General features: G+C 30.4%; 3 protein-coding genes across 4 annotated transcripts; all 3 read left to right on the top strand.

The window, feature by feature from the left end:
- The first annotated feature begins 1628 nt into the window (after positions 1-1628).
- Positions 1629-4057, top strand: LOC145055337 (phenylacetaldehyde reductase-like). Its single transcript, XM_079003629.1, has 6 exons — positions 1629-1804; positions 1955-2127; positions 2939-3124; positions 3213-3375; positions 3498-3684; positions 3786-4057. Exons 1-6 carry the CDS (start codon positions 1684-1686, stop codon positions 3928-3930), a joined length of 975 nt encoding a protein of 324 aa, XP_078859755.1. The 5' UTR covers positions 1629-1683; the 3' UTR covers positions 3931-4057.
- Positions 4058-9524: 5467 nt separating this feature from the next.
- On the top strand, positions 9525-11925 carry LOC145055336 (phenylacetaldehyde reductase-like). Its single transcript, XM_079003628.1, has 6 exons — positions 9525-9747; positions 9904-10076; positions 10842-11027; positions 11116-11278; positions 11365-11551; positions 11629-11925. The coding sequence occupies exons 1-6, from the start codon at positions 9627-9629 to the stop codon at positions 11771-11773; spliced, it is 975 nt and encodes a 324-aa protein (XP_078859754.1). The 5' UTR covers positions 9525-9626; the 3' UTR covers positions 11774-11925.
- A 1700-nt stretch (positions 11926-13625) lies between these two features.
- Positions 13626-15414, top strand: LOC145055335 (gamma-interferon-responsive lysosomal thiol protein-like). 2 transcript variants are annotated; one of them, XR_013685142.1, is made up of 6 exons: positions 13626-13945; positions 14141-14206; positions 14445-14585; positions 14702-14794; positions 14891-15169; positions 15245-15414. XR_013685142.1 is itself a non-coding variant. In XM_079003627.1 (5 exons), exons 1-5 carry the CDS (start codon positions 13670-13672, stop codon positions 15116-15118), a joined length of 804 nt encoding a protein of 267 aa, XP_078859753.1. In that variant the 5' UTR covers positions 13626-13669; the 3' UTR covers positions 15119-15414. The 2 variants fall into 2 exon arrangements, 1 of the variants encoding a protein (XP_078859753.1); XM_079003627.1 differs by having other exon boundaries at positions 14891-15414.
- Positions 15415-18390: the final 2976 nt, after the last annotated feature.

The following is an 18390-nucleotide window of genomic DNA, read 5'->3' as shown; positions in this document are numbered from 1 at the left end:
AAGGTAAAATTAAGCAAAACAGGCAAAAAAGGTAATTATGTCATTTTACATGAATTCCAATTCCATTTCCTGCGAACCAAACAGATTCTGGAATTAATTCAATTCCATTTCCTACCAACCAAACAGCATATGGAATTGGATTCAAATTCCATTCTTTTTCTAATTTCAATTCAAATTCCTTCAGCAACATTCTGCGAACCAAACAACACCTTATTTGTATCTAAAGTAGGATGTTATAACTAACAAACTAATGAAAGTATCTTTCCCCTTCCCGTTTTTGTCCAATAGAATTAAACCAAAACATAAGTACATTAAATCTTAGTTTCAAAGTATAATGTTGGTTAGGAAGAGTTTCAAAATAAAATGTTGAAATAGGGAAATTTTACAAGTACAATATGAACTTTTCAAGCTACAATGCTGAAATAGGAAAATATAAAAGCAAGATGTTGAAAGCTTGAAATGCGATGCTGAAATAGGAATATATAGGTGATAAATGATGAGTTTTAGAGATTTAAGACTTACATACTTCTTTGAAAACAAAGGTAATATGCAAATATGATAACATCTTTCATCATACTTCTTAGGAATGTATGTGTTGTAGGGAGACCATTTCCTACCTTCCGTAAGAGGATGTTATTTGGTAATCTACCGAACTACAGCATACTACTTTCTTTCTTTTTCAAAAATATTAAGACATTCTACTTTAAGTTATAACATTTACTTTGTACATGGACCTTTCTATTCATTTCTTTAAACACTATCATTTTTAAAATTTTATTTAAACAATGAAAAGATTCCTTTCAATTTCTTTCAATTTCAAAAGAATACAATTTTCACTTGTTGTTTGTTTTGCAATCTCCATAAATAAGAGTTAAAGGATGGTGATTGTCAAATGTTGGTTTGTAGACAACTAATTTTCACACATAATCAATTATATGTTGTTTTATCTAGATTTAAAAGTAAAAAAAAAAAATTAAAATTATTAATTTAATAATAGTTTGACCAATAAAACTTCTAATGTTTTATATAAAGAGAGTTTTAAAATTTATGTTAAATTATTATCTTTTTGTTACTTATGACATTATTATTATTATTATTTATAATACATACTTAATCCATATATATTTTAGTTGTGAGTCATTTTTCTATTATTATGTTAGATTATCTTATTTCTTTTGAATTTTATAACAACTACATTGTACTATCACGTGTGATTGTTGTTGTCATCTCAAATCTATCAAATTTTAATATTTGTGGTACACAATTATATTTATCTCAATAATCATAAATTAAATAACATTTTGTAACCTGGCGTGTATATAATTATCAAGGTTTTAAAAAGCTTGCGTCACGACTCCAAGGCTTGAACCTGCCGCCAAGCTTTGCCAAAACGCAGCATTAACTCATATGTGTATAAAAATAAGTAATAGTTGAAAATACATATAAAAATATTAATTATATAAAAAATTGTCGACTTAAGACACGCCTTACAAATATCATGACTGACTAAGGCTCGGAAAAGCTTGAGGGCTGCCATTCAGGCCGAGTCAAGAACTAATTATATATATATATATATATATATATATATATATATATATATATATATATATATATATATAAATGAAATTATCCCAAAGAAAAAGCAAGAACTAGAAAGTAGAAAGGGGCAAAAGGACGAAAGAAATGGCGGCATCAGCAATGGAAGTGGTGTGCGTAACTGGCGGAAGTGGCTATATTGGCTCGTGGCTCGTCCGCCTCCTTCTCGATCGCGGTTACACAGTCAACGCCACCGTCAAAGATCTCAGTTAGCCCCTTTCTCATCACCTACTCCATGCACAAAATTAGCTTAAATCGTGTCTACCATAACCTATTTAAGTTGATGGGGATCCAAATTATGTGTGGTTCTGGAGCTAATTTGACCCTTTCACTGATAATTATGCAAATCCAATTGCAGAAGATGAAAAGGAAACGAAGCATCTAGAAGCGTTAGAAGGCGCAGAATCACGTCTCCGTTTATTCCAGATCGATCTCGTCGACTACGAATCAATTGTCGCTGCTGTCACAGGCGCATCAGGTGTCTTTCACTTGGCTACTCCTATCATCGTTGATCAAGTCCACGATCCTCAGGTATGTAATTTACCATTTTTTTTGTTGGTTAAGCGGTTCTGCTAAAATACTGTACAACAGTCACAATAAGGGTATAAAACGATGGTCACGTTTAGATCAAGATTAAGATGGCATCAGGGTATATGATACGTGGCTGCATGAGAATAGATATCACTTAATTATTGCTTTTATTTATTTCTTTATTAACACTTGTATTATTATTATTATTATTATTTAATTCTTTGTGAGTGGGTAGCCAACAAGGTGAGAAAGGAATAATTAGAGAGTATCAAGTGTATGCCTTCCCATTGTAACAGAGTATATTTTAGCTCTGTGTTTTCTCCGTTATGATTATGAATTGAAAAGTTATCTCTTCTCCCCAATGTCTCTCAACTCTTGGTTCCTTCACGCTATTTGATTCCGTGGATTATTCTTCCATTACTTCACAGGGTTAAATAGTAGATTGGTTGTTGGTCAAATATTATATAAATGCCATAAGAAAGAAGTGTAGGTGCAGGGGGAAATAAGACAACCAAAATAAAAATCACAAACACAATCTATATGGTTCTCATTTGATTGGGTTATATGTAAAGAAAAAATAAGCCTTCAAACAAGTATGAAGATATAAAGATGCATGTCTGAAGTTGCTTTTATGTCATTTGCCCAAAAAGAAATGAAAACTTAGAATTCAAAGGTAGACTTCCCGAAAGGCCAAAACCATGCCCATAACTTGGTCATAATATTTGAATGTGAAGAGAACAAGTTCAAAAATGAGTAGCTGTTCAATTTTAGAACAAACATAATCAACTAATCTGGTTTTTATGTTGAATAGAAGGAAATACTGGGACCCGCAATCAAAGGGACGATCAATGTTCTAACAGCAGCAAAGGAAGTGGGAGTGAAACGTGTGGTTGTGACATCATCTGTTTCAGCCATTGTTCCTAGTCCTAAATGGCCATCTGATGTCCCAAAGACTGAGGATTGTTGGACTGATGAGGAATATTGCAAGCAAAACCAGGTCACTCAGACACTCTTTTCTTTTTCCATTTATATTTTTATAATAAAACATTGATTGATTCTAAAAACTTCTTGTCATGTCATGTCAGTTATGGTACCCGCTTTCTAAAACCTTAGCAGAAAAAGCTGCATGGGATTTCGCTAAGGAGAAAGGATTAGATGTAGTTGTGGTCAACCCTGGAACAGTTATGGGCCCCATTCTCCCTCCAACACTCAATGCAAGCATGCTAATCATTCATCGTCTTATCCAAGGTAACATAGGACAAACCTTTGTACTGTGTTTGGTTTGTTGTGCATTGGACTGAAACTGATATCAACCGGATAAAAAATTATTGAAATTTTTGAATATTTAACGATGAGGTTGTTCTGTTTAGGATGTACGGAAACATATAAGGATTTCTTCATGGGCTCTGTTCATGTTAAAGATGTGGCCTTGGCTCATATTCTGGTGTATGAAAACAAAGCAGCAACCGGAAGGCATTTATGTGTTGAAGCCATTTCACATTATGGTGATTTTGCAGCCATGGTTGCAGAATTATACCCTCAGTATAATATCCCAAGGTACTGTTCATTATAATAATAATAACTATGTAATAGGGTTAATGTCATAGAATAACAATGTACTTTAACAAATTTTATATATTATGTCATTTTTTGTAAAGGTTTCCAAATGACACCCAACCGGGGTTATTGAGATCAAAGACTGGATCGAAAAAGCTTATGGAGTTGGGTCTTGAATTCATTCCTATGGAGCAGATTATAAGGGACAGTGTTGAGAGTTTGAAAACCAAAGGCTTTATATCTTGAATGAGATTTTTATGGTAATTTTTTTTATGTATTTATAGTTGTGAGTTATATGACATAGCTACTTCTATCCACTGTCTTGATGCTGTTGATGTAATATATGCCAAAATAATTCCACTTTGCTCTTAAATTTTTTTTAGACAAAAGTACAAAAATAGTCCCTGTGGTTTGTAAAAAATACCGCAGATGGTCCTTATAAGTAATTTGTTGCATGGGTGGTCCTTAAGTTTGAAAATCCTTGCATAGATGGTCCCTATTTAACCGTCACTCTACCCTGACCACCAATACCTCCTTTGCTAGCCGGAAAACGAAGGTGAATATCTAAAATCAAAACTAGAAAAAAGCCAAAACTGAAAACTAACTAATATTAGTCATTTCCTTTTTTTGAAAGAGGAGATAATATTAGTCATTTCACTAATACTTAACCCTTACTTTTAACGGTGTTAGTCAATCCTTACTTTTAACGGTGTTAGTCAATCTTTACTTTTAACGGTGTTAGTCGTAAAGACTTATGACCAGGCCCGGTTTAGAGGGAGCCCACAATTTTTAGGGGCCTAATTTTTTTTTAATAGTATGTATTGTTTAGTCCAATTCAAACCTAAATCAGTCCAACATCATCAGTTCATTGTAAGGGAGTGTGTCGAACAAGCTAGAAGACAGCGACGTTAAAAAAAAAATAGTGATTGCCGATCATCATCCAACAACTCAGCGAGACAGGGGTGGGGGGTCGATTATCACTTTATGATTCTTCATTCTTGGTCCTGCTAATTAGGTAATACCGACACTGTAATAGATTATGAGAAATTGAGGAATGAGCAGGGGTGGACACAGGATTTCACAACAGGGGGTTGCACGGGAAATTCAGAGGTTGTACGGTAGTAGAAAAAATAAATTTTTCGAAATTTTTTCCGCTGCAGCCGGAAAAGTCAGGAGTTGCCGGTGCCACCATGGATCCCACCTAGGTCCGCCCCTGGGAATGAGGATTATCGGTTTATAATTGTCAATTGCATACTTGAATGTCTGAATGAATTATAGAATAAATAGATTATCAGTTTCTCAGATTCATAGAAATTAGTTTAATAGTTTATCACATAGTCATATTATGAGATTGAAATCTAATTGACTGATTCAATCAGATTATAGAATGTTGAATGAATGATTTGAAATAGATTATTAGAAATTGAAATTAACTTATGAGATTATGTTTACTTTTGTAAATCCTCTTGCCCTTGATTGAAAAACTTTAAAGATAGATAATATTTATCATTATAAATGCTTTTTTGCTTGATGTTTGATATAAATGGGTGTTTGCCGGTGGTTAAGGGGTTAATTGCTCTCTCATTTTTTAGGTCAAACTAAACACTCCTTAATTTCAAAATTAACACAATTTAAAGGTAAATCTATATATCAAATTCTTCATAAGGACCATCTATGGTATTTTTTTGTAAACCAAAAGACCATTTTTGTAGTTTTGTCCCTTTTTATTTCCTTGTAATATTGATGATAGTGGTGGCAAAATGAGCATGTTTGGTGATGAGTTAAAATGTGTTCGAATCAGACGAGTAGTTCGATGTTCGGGTTAAAACGTTGCAAACAAAATATTGTCCTTTTTATTTTTATTTTTATTGCTTTTTTATTTTGTAAATAGGTAATGCATTCAATATGGCTTACAAATACTGTTAAGAGCCAAAAGTTTGGGCTGAGTTTTAGGTACGTTATTCCCTCTTGGTCGATGTGACTATTCGATTTCTAATTTGATTCTATTAATAAAGCGTTCACAAGGAATGGCACAGTGAAGAACATAAGCAACATAAAATGGAAATCAAAACATAAATTTTGCAGCACTACTTAAATATAAGTAGAACTTAGACTCTCATATTCATGTAATCAAATGGAATAAAATTGTAATGGAAAAATAGATGAAAAAAATGTTTAATTGCCTAAAATAAAAATAAAACAACTTACTATTATAAACCTTTTTCTGTTAAATGTATAAAAAATGGTTGATATTGTATATCTCAAACCAAGTTAATGAGCCTGAAGTCCGATTATTAAATGATTCAACTAACACGACCGATGACTGTCAAACGTCTAGGCATCGATTAATCGGCTACATAGACTCATTTTTACAGCACTCATTTTTTTTTTTTAAGATTGTGGACCATTTTTTTCCATTCAACAATATAATCAACATTCAACTCTAAATTCATGACATCCCAACATATCTTGCTCTAATGCATTGACTTCCCCTCTCATAAAACAATCCATCAAATCATGTGTTATGCATGCTCCAAGGGAAAGCCAAAAACATTGTGTAGGTTACGATTGAATCCAATTTTAGAAAGTTTAAATTTGATAAAGGAAATGGGTAAGTTATAAAAATAATATTTTTTATGGACATAAAGAAAATATAAATTTAAATTTGATAAAGGAACGCGTAAGAAATAAATGTTTGAAATACTTTTGTAGGGAGAAAATCGAGACCACTAAAAAAATTTATATAAGGAAAATACACATTTAAATTTGGTAAAATTATTGATCAAATTAATGACGATTAAATTGATAAAGAAAATGTGTAAGTCGTCAAAATATAAATTTTAAATGCAGTGGAACATAAAATGATTCTTATTTATTAGGATATATTTTTTATGTTGTTTTTTTATTGTGTCGGTTTTTCATAACTTTATATATATATATATATATATATATATATATATATATATATATATATATATATATATATATATATATATATATATATATATATATAGTTATGAAAAGCCGACACAATAAAAAAACAACATAAAAAAAATCTATCATAATAAATAAGAATCATTTTGCCACATATCATTTTCTCATTTATTTTGTCACATGACAATTTTTAGTATTTTTAAATTAACTATTTTCCACTTGTTATTATTCAATGTTTTTCAATTATTTAAAAATGTTACTTAATTATATTGTTATATAAGCAAAAACATTCTAATTAGACATTCATTCCATAATAAGGTTATTTAATTTAAACTTATGTTGACAATCAATATACCATTTTTTCATTGCATTAAATATTGACAACTATTTTATTTATTCAAATAAAGTCATACAGTATAATTTATGGAATGTTAAATGTTATATGGATTTAATTTAGTATATCATCAATGAAAATTCTTTTAAAAATCATGATTGATTTATTTAAAATTGATTATGAATATAAGTGCTGACTTTTATGTTTGTTCTTATTTATTTGGTGTTCGCAAGAACTTTACAATAGACTTGGCGCAATTTTGAATAATTTTGGTATATCATTAATGTAATTTGGTATATATCTTTCAATTATATAAAATATCAAATAATGATATTTCATTACTATTGTGACAATTTAGTTTATATATTGCATTTTTACTAATGTTAACGATCTTATTTTTTTTTCTAATAACCGTAACGCTTTACTAATTGTATTTTTTTACAAATCTCTTCATATCTTATAATTTATTTTATCCTACTTTATAAAATTTCATAACTATGCTATTTTCAAGATTGACTGTCTTAAATACGAAATTTTGTTCACTGATTTCGACCAAAAAGGGTTTCCCACGACCGATATATTTAGAAATAGCAATTCAAAACATTTCAAAGACAGTAGTAGATTAGGGGAAAACGTTGAAATAAGAGCTTTGGCTTTTTAAATAAAAAAAAACACATACGCACATTTATATTAACTAAATATGTTAAAAACAAAATAGAAATTACAAAACAATTTGTATCCATTGAACACAGTTACAACAACTCATAAGAAATTTAGAAATTGCAATTCAATACATTATAGATTAAAGTCAAAGTACATTGTTATTAACTAAATCTGTTAAAAACTAAGAATTATGAACAAATATGTCAAATTAATAGCAATATAATATTGATAATTAAAAACACTAAAGGGTAAATGGTAGTTTACAATCATCAACTACCGTGCAATCCAAACAATCTCAGAAAAATTTAATTCCGTAAGACACACATATATACATACAGTTAATCAAAAGTCATTGTGCTTTTCTCATGGGCATTTATCAAACATGTAGAGTGCAACATCAAATGCAAGGTTAAAAACATAAAAAGTAAAAGATTGAAAAACTAATACTAACATTTATAATCAAGATTATTCATGCATTCAAATATCACAGTCAAATACAACACTAATGAGAATAAAAAAATCGAATACAATTAATAAAAATTAAGAAAATCATGTTAAAGAAAGAACCTAGATCACGAACGTGATGTTGCAAATGGCGATGTTATTCGAACGTGATGAAACAAAGGGTCCGAAGAAAACAGAATGTACGAACAACACCATATGATTTATATATAGCTTTTCAACAATGATTATGGAAAAGATATCAAAATTTGAATTTTTTGAAATTGAGCGACGATATACCATAATCTTATAAGTATGTTTCATATAATAGATGTGAATCAAAAGAATATACGAAATGTGTCAGCTAAAAACATGACTTAAATTAGGAAGGAACGAAATTTATTTTAAAAAATTATGATGAGGTTTAAATAAGTTGAATACATTCCTTTTACAAATGACGTTAATATTAAATCAATTAATCAAGTTTTTAAATTTAGTCAATATTAATTTAATTTAATTTTATTTTAAGATAAAATCATAAAATGATTCAAAGGTTAAAACTAATCACCGAAACACAATCACAATGAATGACCTAATCGTTGAATGAATGACCAAATTCTTGAAAGAGAAATTAAATATCCTCCTACTTTTGTTCCTACAAATCCTCCTACCAAATTAAATGATGACATGTGTTATATTAATATATTAAAATATCATTAAATGAGCATTAAATGTTACACATGTCAATATTTCATTGGGTAGCAGGATATATAAGAAATATTAAAATATCATTAAATGAACATTAAATGTTACACATGTTAATATTTAATTGGATAGGAGGATATGTAAGAATAAAAAGTAAGAGAATATTTAATTATATGTCACATTTCTCTATATATCTACCATAATAAATGAAAATGTTATTGCTACTTGTCATTCTCTCATTTAATTGGCCACATGTCATTTTGTCATAATTTTGAGATATATTAATTTTCCACTTGTCATTACTTCATTATTCATTTCCAATATATCAATAATTAGTTTCCATAAATTAAACCTACCATAATGACTATTAATTTCAAATTTGAAATTTGAAATTTCAATTTCAATTATACACTTTAACCTTTGTATTTAACATTTTGTTATAATAACATGTTTAGTACACGGGTCTGACAATTAAACACATAATTTTAATTAATTTATTTTTTGCATGTTTTTTTTTGTCATAATTTTCACTTATTTCATATTTCAAATTCAAATAAACTTTTCATTTAATCACTCCTATTTAACATTATGTTTTAATAAACCCGTAATTTTAATATATATATATATATATATATATATATATATATATATATATATATATATATATATATATATATATATATATATATATAGATAGATAGATAGTTGAAAAAATGTTAGTGTACGGATCCAATTTCCTAATATAAATTATCCCAAAGCAAAATCAAGAACCACTAAACATCCTAAAGACCTGATAAGTGTTGGTGGGTGACTGGATGGAGTACTGGAAGCTCTAGAAACTAGAAAGGGCGAAAGGACAAAAGATATGGCGGCATCAGCAATGGAGGCGGTATGCGTAACTGGCGGAAGTGGCTATATTGGCTCGTGGCTCGTCCGCCTCCTTCTCGATCGCGGCTACACGGTGAACGCCACCGTCAAAGATCTCAGTTACCCCCTTTCTCATCACATACTCCTTGCACAAAAGTAGCTTAAATCGTGTCTATCATAACCTATTTTAAGTTGATCGCGATGCAATCCAAATTATGTTGTGGTTTTGGAGCTAATTTCACCCTTCACTGATAATTGTGCACATGCAATTGCAGAAGACGAGAAGGAAACGAAGCATCTAGAAGCGTTAGAAGGCGCAGAATCACGTCTTCGCCTCTTTCAAATCGACCTCCTCGATTACGAATCAATTGTCGCTGCCGTCAGAGGCGCATCCGGTGTCTTTCACTTGGCTTCTCCTTGCATCGTTGATCAAGTCCACGATCCTCAGGTATGTAATTTACCATTTTTTTGTTGGTGAATACTGTACAACACACACGCACACAATAAGTATAAAACCAAGATCAAGATGAAAACAAATAGACCTCATAGATGATCACGTTTAGATGAAGATTAAGATGGCACCAGTATATATGATACGTGGCTGCATGAGAATAGATATCATTTAATTGTTGCTTTTATTCATTTCTTTATTAACACTTGTATTATTAATTATTATTATATTATTTAATTCCTTGTGAGTCAACAAGGTGTGAAAGGAATCAATTAGATAGTATCAGTAATCAGTTGTATTCCTCCCCCATTGTAACAGAGTATGTATCAACTCTATTTTCTGAGTTATGATTATGAATTGAAAAGTTATATCTTCTCCCCAATGTCTCTCTACTCTTGGTTCCTTAACACCATTTAATTCCATGGATTATTCTTTCATGATCACGTTTGGATCTGTAGATACACCATTTAAGTCTATTTTCTCCGACAGAGACAAGATCTTCATCAATATATGGTTATGACTTATTGACTTATGAGGTTCTCATAAAGAAAAAGTAAGGATTCAAACAAGTATGAAGATATAAAGATGCATGTCTGAAGTTGTTTTGAATATTGAATCATAGAAATTTGAATTCAAAGGTAGACTTCTCCAAAGGCCAAAACCAAATGCACAAAACTTGGTCATAATATTTGAATGTGAAAAGAACAAGTAGGTTTTGAATTATCGAACAAACTATCCAACCTTGTTTTCTATGTTGAATAGAAGGAACTACTGGGACCCGCAATCAAAGGGACAAACAATGTTCTGACAGCAGCAAAGGAAGTGGGAGTGAAACGTGTGGTTGTGACATCATCTGTTTCAGCCATTGTTCCTAGTCCTAAATGGCCATCTGATGTCCCAAAGACTGAGGATTGTTGGACTGATGAGGAATATTGCAAGCAAAACCAGGTCACTCAGACACTCTTTTCTTTTTCCATTTATATTTTTATAATAAAACATTCATTGATTCTAGAAACTTTTTGTCATGTCATGTCAGTTATGGTATCCGCTTTCTAAAACCTTAGCGGAAAAAGCTGCATGGGATTTCGCTAAGGAGAAAGGATTAGATGTAGTTGTGGTCAACCCTGGAACAGTTATGGGCCCCATTCTTCCTCCAACACTTAATGCAAGCATGCTAATGATTCTTCGCCTTATCCAAGGTAACATAGGACAAACTTATAACATTGTACTATGTTTGTGTTTTATATATAAGTTTAAAATTAAAGATGAGTTTTGTTCTGTTTAGGATGTACGGAAACATATGAGAATTTCTTCATGGGTTCTGTTCATGTAAAAGATGTGGCCTTGGCTCATATTCTGGTGTATGAAAACAAAGCAGCAACTGGAAGGCATTTATGTGTTGAAGCCATTTCACATTATGGTGATCTTGCAGCTATGGTTGCTGAGTTATACCCTGAGTATAATATCCCCAGGTACTTTCACAATCAACAATTGTTTTGTCTTTATATTGAAGGGTAAATCCGTCATTTTGATCATCTGTTTTGTATAGGTTGCCGAAAGACACCCAACCGGGGTTATTGAGATCAAAGACTGGATCGAAAAAGCTTATGGAGTTGGGCCTTGAATTCATTCCTATGGAGCAGATTATCAGGGATGGTGTTGAGAGTTTGAAAACCAAAGGCTTTATATCTTGAATGGCGTTTTTTAATTATGGTAACTTTTTATGTATTTGTAGTTGTGAGTTATATCTTATATGACATAACTACTTCTATCCCCTGTCTTAATGATGTTGATGTAATATATGCCACTATAATTCTACTTCGCTCTTATTATTATTTTTTTATAATTTTTTGTTTCCGTGTTTTAGTAGCAATGAATCTGATTTGTTGCGAAATGTGCCTAGTTAAAAGATGTTCGGATTACAATGAGTAATTCTATGTTCGGGTTAAAATTTTGCAACTTTGTAGACACAATTTGTCCAATTAGGTAATTGTAGAAAAATTTTCAGTTTTCTAGGAAAACTTTCCAAGAAATTTTTGTTTTTGAAAACGGATTTGATTTGTTCAGTTTTCCAAAGTTTTCTCAGTTTTCCAAATTGTATGTAAAATAGAAAAGTGATTTTTACGGTTTTTCAAATTCGAAGATGGAAAAATGAGAATGTTATGAACATTTGAATACTATAACAACATTCAAACAACTAGGACCATTGTGAAAAGTTATTGTTGAATGAGGCATGCACATGTGCCGTATGGGTCATAATTGCCGAAAAATGGAAGTTATAGAAACAAAAATAGTTTTTCTGGACTTGTGTCATAACTATTTTGGATATAATAGTAAATGTGATAATTAGAAATGAGTCGGAAGTGGAAGTGACTTATGTTAACCTTGTTACATTTCTTTGTTTCTTACTTTCAACTATATTACTGGTATAAGCTTTTTTAGTATATTCACTCTCCCATTCACCATTGCAAGCGTGTATTTTATCGGCCATTAGTCGTATATGAAAGCAATATTTCTATCCTTGGATGAAGGTACAACTATCTACTTACATATACAAACCTTGTCGGTGAGATTTTGATTATTGTTTTTCTTGTTATATTGATGAATGAGCTCATAGATTGCATCTACCGACCTTTATGCACATTGAATAATATCATCTCCTTGGTTTTTCTATTACCATTTTTTCTCTCTAATTATGTATAAGTTTTCTTGTCCATTTATATGATTATATGAACTTATTTTCAGTGTTGGAAACTGGATCACATATTCATATTAACACAAAAGGTGTTTTAGAGCAATTATTTTCTTTTTCTTGATTCTATAGAGTTTAGACTAAAGCTAAGCTAACTTAATAAGAAAAGGTTGTTAGTTAAGAAATTAATAGTTTAATAAGAAAGAGATTTAGATAATAATTTATCTTGCTAATTGCTATAACCGGTATATATAATGGCCTAACAGAAAATTTAAAAATATAATGTAGTGAAATGAAAAAAAAAAAGTAGAAGTATAATATTAAACAATAAAAATAGCAATTCTAATATATAAAATAAAAAAAAATATAAATTAATACTATTTGCATCTAATTCATAAATGTATTGCAATTTAAATATCTTTATTTCTTAAATATTAAACCAAAAAATGATAGGTTGAGTAAGGATATATTTGTTCAAATAAGAACCGCAAGCTCCGCACGTTGACATTTACTGGCGTTCTCAACCGTTGCACTCTAAAGCGAAAGATATAAATCCACCAGAATTGCCCCCTGCACTTTATATATTGTCCAATTCTGCTACATAATTCGTGAATTTCACTCTCTTTGCTCTCATCTAACAGATTAGGTCTATTGGGCATCAACACCTTTTATATTACTCGTACATTTTATAGATAGTTAATTATAAATTTTATATCAGTGATATAATAATCTATTTTTTTAATAAACTGGCATTTTAAGAATAATTCTACAAAAAGAAGGACTAAAGTTGTAAAACTTATAAAGTACACAAAATATCGGTATTCCCTGAATCTTTTATAACCACCACTCTCCTTAGTTCTTGAAGCCATTGAAACCGAAGCTCAACAAAATTTCAACCATGGAAGCTCGCCTTCTGTTCATCTTCATCATCTGTTTGTTCTCAGTCAATACTTGTTCATCATCATCATCTGATTTTGTAGAGATCATCCCTATAAAAGAAGCGGAGAAAGTTCAAGTAACAGTCTACTACGAATCGCTTTGTCCATACTGCGAGAATTTCATCGTTAATTATCTGATCGATGTGTTTACTGAAGGAATCGACGCCATAGCCGACGTGAAACTCTTTCCTTATGGTAACGCTAAAGTCAATGCCAACGGCAACATCACTTGCCAGGTTTTCCCCTTACTGAATCCAGATCTCGTTTACTTGTATCGTTTTCCTTTCATCATCATCTTCAATTCATCATAGATCATAGATTCATAATCATCATCGTTATCTAAGTAATTTCGATTTCTGTAGTTTCGGTTAAGAATATGATTACATGTTATTGAATAGCTAAATTCATTTTGGTATGTGTATTTGTTACAGCATGGTGAGCAAGAATGCGTGTTTAACACAATAGAAGCATGTGCAATCAATGCTTGGCCCGATGTGGTAAGTTTTTAGCTCTCTGTTTCCATCTTAGTTTTAATTTTCCTTTGTCATGTATAATTTTACAGCATTTCTATGATGATTTGAATCTCCTCCGGTTCAGATTTATACTGGTTTTGTGCCCTAAATCCAAACATTAAGATCTATGCTCTCATACACTACCTTATATTGTGTTCTTTGAATTATATTCCCAAACGTTTTTTTTTCCTTTCTAATACGTGTAATCAATCTATATATGCAGCATGATCACTTCCCTTTCGTCTTTTGTGTGGAAAGATACCTATACCATGACAAAGCCGATCAATGGGAATCATGCTTTCAAGAACTAAGTTTGGATCCAAAACCAGTGAAGGATTGCTACAACAGTGGATACGGAAACCAGGTAAAAAAAAAAAAAAATTCTTGATTCACATTAATCCAGATCTTTTTACCAAATACATAAATTCAATCACTTAAAGTTACAATCCAACCAATTTTAATCAAATCCACATCTTGCAGCTTGAACTACAATACGCAGTGGATACAAACTCTCTTCAACCACCAAAAAAATACGTCCCATGGGTCGTTGTGGATGGACAACCACTTTACGATGTTAGTTAATTTCTTCAACTCTCTTCTCAATATTCAATCTCTAATGCTTATTAATTAATTACTTAATTAACATCTTTTTTAATTTCTTGTTTCAAGGATTACATTTACATTGTAAACAACATATGTAGAGCATACAAAGGCCCGACTTTGCCAAAAGCTTGTCTTAGGTGTCTTGCATTATCTGAAAACCGCATGATCAGTGCCCCTCAAGATAAACTCATCCCTCTTCATCCAGTTACATACCCAGAATCTGCAAATCCTTTATTTTCAAAAATCAGATCTTCACTCATGTCCTGGATGTTCATGGAAAACAACGCAGTGTAATTATTACTAATTAAAGAAAGACTGCAGGGAGAAAATATGTAAATGCATAAGGTATGTTTATAAGTTATAAAACTAAATAGCTTTTGGAAAATGGAATTTGCATTTCAAAACAAATGATATTTGTAGGTTGTTTTCTTTAACGAGTGTATGCCCCGTTAGAGTAATGAAGTGCAAATATCGCTTTTTGAAGGGGCAAATTTGTACTATGCACTTTATTTGGTAAGTTTAATGTACTTTATGTACTGAATATTGTGTACTTTATGTAGTGGACAAAAACTCTATTATGTGTTTTGGAATTTGGAATTGGTTCAGTTACTATTTTTGCATGTATTGAAATTAAAGTAAGTTAACAAAGGCGTGTCATAAAACACTACAAAAAAGTTACATTCACAAAAAAAGATTTGAACTTTCCAAATTTCTAACTTTGAGGAATTAAAACATGCAACAAATCATAAAAAGTTAAACCACGTGAAATAAGTTTAGAACTAAAACCATAAATCTAACTATATAACATAACATGTTATTTGATGTGTCAATATCATTTCTCTATTGTAAAGTATAATCATTCCATGTGTCGCATTAACATAAAAAAGAGCAACCATGAAAAGTACCTAAATATTAATTACATTATTTGTTTCATTAAGAAATAAATCAATTTAGAATGTTTCTTTTTACTAAATAAAACCTTAATAAAAAAGATGGAAGCTAAATGTCATTTTATTAATGATTTTATTTAAACCTTATATTACTATATAAAATAATATTCATGACCGTATGTACTCAGGATCCAACGATCCTATGAAAGATCTTACGATATTACTAACAATCTTGCGATTTGGTGTTACTCTTAAATCAATTTTTTTATATGACCGAGCTTCTCTTTTTATGAAACATTGAAGGCTTCGTGAATTATTTTTTTATTGTATTTGTTATCGTTTTTTTTGCCCATTTTTAATATGTGCATATATATATATATATATATATATATATATATATATATATATATATATATATATATATATATATATATATATATATATATATATATATATATTGTGTGGCAAAATCATTTTCTTTGTGTTAGGCTTCTAGTTTTTTTCAACAAAGAAAAAAACCGACATTTATAAACAATATCGACAGAATTGTCAACAAAATTAGTAGCACGCATCAATTATATTGAATATTTTTAAAGTTGCCTAGCCTCGCAAGTAATCTCTTGTCTAGAAACAAAATCAAGAATATACATCACTTGTTTTTAATTTGAAAAAGCATCTATTGCCGTCATTGATCGATTATGATGATCTTATTTACCTACGCTAAAAAAAACATTTGCCATCTTATTTTCTTCTGCTAAAAAATGATAATTATTGATAATCTTCATTTGTTTAACCACTAGTTGGTTTGTTCTAAATAAAATATTTTTATTAATTATAGCAAGGCCAAATTTGATTTGAAACACTCTATTTGTTCATTACGTTTTAGGAATCATGTCATATTATCAAGAAACATAAATTTGAGATCAAGAAACATAAATTTGAGATGGTCACCACTGCCCAAGTTGAAAAGACTTGTATTGATTAGGAAAAAAGCATACGAGACTAATTTACAACTAGATGTATCCCCGCACGATGTATGAAAAAACATCATATGGTCAAAATACATTGGAATTTACAATTTTAGTCGTACAATTAAGTGATTAAAATATATTGAAATTTATGATTTTATTTATGTTTCTTTGCCATTTTCCATATATAAGCACATTGAAATCGGAATCACAATTCCTAGAATGTTGAAACCTGTCATGGAATGGATTACGTCGAATCTTATTATTTTGAAATTGTTTTCGGAATCGTCGGTACCAATTTTGGTTTCAGGTACCTGATTTCTAAATTTAAATTATTTTAGTATTACAAAATAAATTGATTGACAATTACAAACAACAAAATAAAAAATGAACCATAGAAATAATTGATAAAATATCTTAAAAATAAAAAATTATAATATGTAAATATTGACAATTACAAAAAATAAAAATAAGTCATTGAAATTTTAAATAAAAAATATCCACAATTAATACCAAAAAGATATTTGTAATTGATTTTAAAAATCAATGATATTATAAAACTTAAAGATGGCTTTAAAACTATTATATATATATATATATATATATATATATATATATATATATATATATATATATATATATATATATATATATATATATATATATATATATAACCTTGCTAAGATGAGACGTTGTATTTGGTAGAGACATGCTCGATCATGATATTTTGGAGGCCTTGTGCGAAAATTAAAGTGGATGTCCTATAAAAATTTTGTTGTAAATTATTATTAAGTAAATTTGCTACCACTAATTCAGAATTCAAAGTTGCTAACAAATATCTCGTAGATTCAATACCACAACACCAATGTTCACTCATTAGATGTTCCAATTTCTAGGACCATAGATGTTCACTGGAATATATCTGTTTCATCACCATTACCACTAAAGATGGCTATGTCTTCATCTATACAAGACATATCATCTGGCACTTGTAGTTCAATTTCTTCTTCTTTAGGTTCTTCTACAACATTATGAACTTTGTCTCTAGTCTTTTCCATAGCTTCATGAACGTCATTTATGTTTGTAACAACCCGAATTTTCCCACTTTGCCATTGAGGTTAGTTCCATTATATTTTCTTGTTAAGTTACTTTTGTCATGGTTAAAGTTAACTTGTAGGGGTTAAAATGCAATAAAAGGTTACTTGATAATGTACATGGGTCATATAGCCATTTTCTCACATGTTGAGGGCCTAACATGAAAATTACCAAGTATTTAAACACTACTAAACCCTAAATTCAGGAATCATCATCCATTTGCAGCCAAAATGTAACATCCCGAAATTCGCAGGTACATTTTGAATCCCTCTTCTTTTATTACCTGCCATTTGTAGTCCCTAGAGTTGGTTAAGTTGGGCCATGGGAAATATAAGTACTAAAGTTGCAACTTTGAGTCAGGAAGGAGTACGCTGAACGTACATAAGGGTACGCTGAGCGTACTAGGCGCGCCCTAGTACACTGGGCGTACACTCATGTACGCTGGGCATACTCATGTCAGGAGAAAACCCTAATATTTAGGGTATGGGGACTATATAAACACCCTTATAGATCATTTCCTCTAATTATCCTCAGCCTCCACTACCTACATTCGTTCTCCCCAAACCCTAGTTCTTCCTTTGTGTGTTTAAGCTTATTTGGTGTGTTTTTGAGT

This window comes from Lactuca serriola, chromosome 5, assembly GCF_051521515.1.
Source record: "Lactuca serriola cultivar US96UC23 chromosome 5, Lser_US96UC23_V15, whole genome shotgun sequence".
Classification (NCBI taxonomy): domain Eukaryota; kingdom Viridiplantae; phylum Streptophyta; class Magnoliopsida; order Asterales; family Asteraceae; genus Lactuca; species Lactuca serriola.
The sequence above is the reverse complement of the archived record's forward strand: the minus strand, read 5'-3'. Positions and strand labels throughout refer to the sequence as shown.

Bases quoted from the DNA above. Each gene is read 5' to 3' on its own strand.
- LOC145055337 (XM_079003629.1), top strand. From the start codon at position 1,684: ATGGCGGCATCAGCAATGGAAGTGGTGTGCGTAACTGGCGGAAGTGGC. The intron at 3,125-3,212 runs GTCACTCAGACA...ATGTCATGTCAG, and splicing joins AATATTGCAAGCAAAACCAG to TTATGGTACCCGCTTTCTAA. The intron at 3,685-3,785 runs GTACTGTTCATT...TTTTTTGTAAAG, and splicing joins CCTCAGTATAATATCCCAAG to GTTTCCAAATGACACCCAAC.
- LOC145055336 (XM_079003628.1), top strand. From the start codon at position 9,627: ATGGCGGCATCAGCAATGGAGGCGGTATGCGTAACTGGCGGAAGTGGC. The intron at 10,077-10,841 runs GTATGTAATTTA...TATGTTGAATAG, and splicing joins ATCAAGTCCACGATCCTCAG to AAGGAACTACTGGGACCCGC. The intron at 11,552-11,628 runs GTACTTTCACAA...TGTTTTGTATAG, and splicing joins CCTGAGTATAATATCCCCAG to GTTGCCGAAAGACACCCAAC.
- LOC145055335 (XM_079003627.1), top strand. From the start codon at position 13,670: ATGGAAGCTCGCCTTCTGTTCATCTTCATCATCTGTTTGTTCTCAGTC. The intron at 13,946-14,140 runs GTTTTCCCCTTA...TATTTGTTACAG, and splicing joins ACGGCAACATCACTTGCCAG to CATGGTGAGCAAGAATGCGT. The intron at 14,207-14,444 runs GTAAGTTTTTAG...CTATATATGCAG, and splicing joins TCAATGCTTGGCCCGATGTG to CATGATCACTTCCCTTTCGT.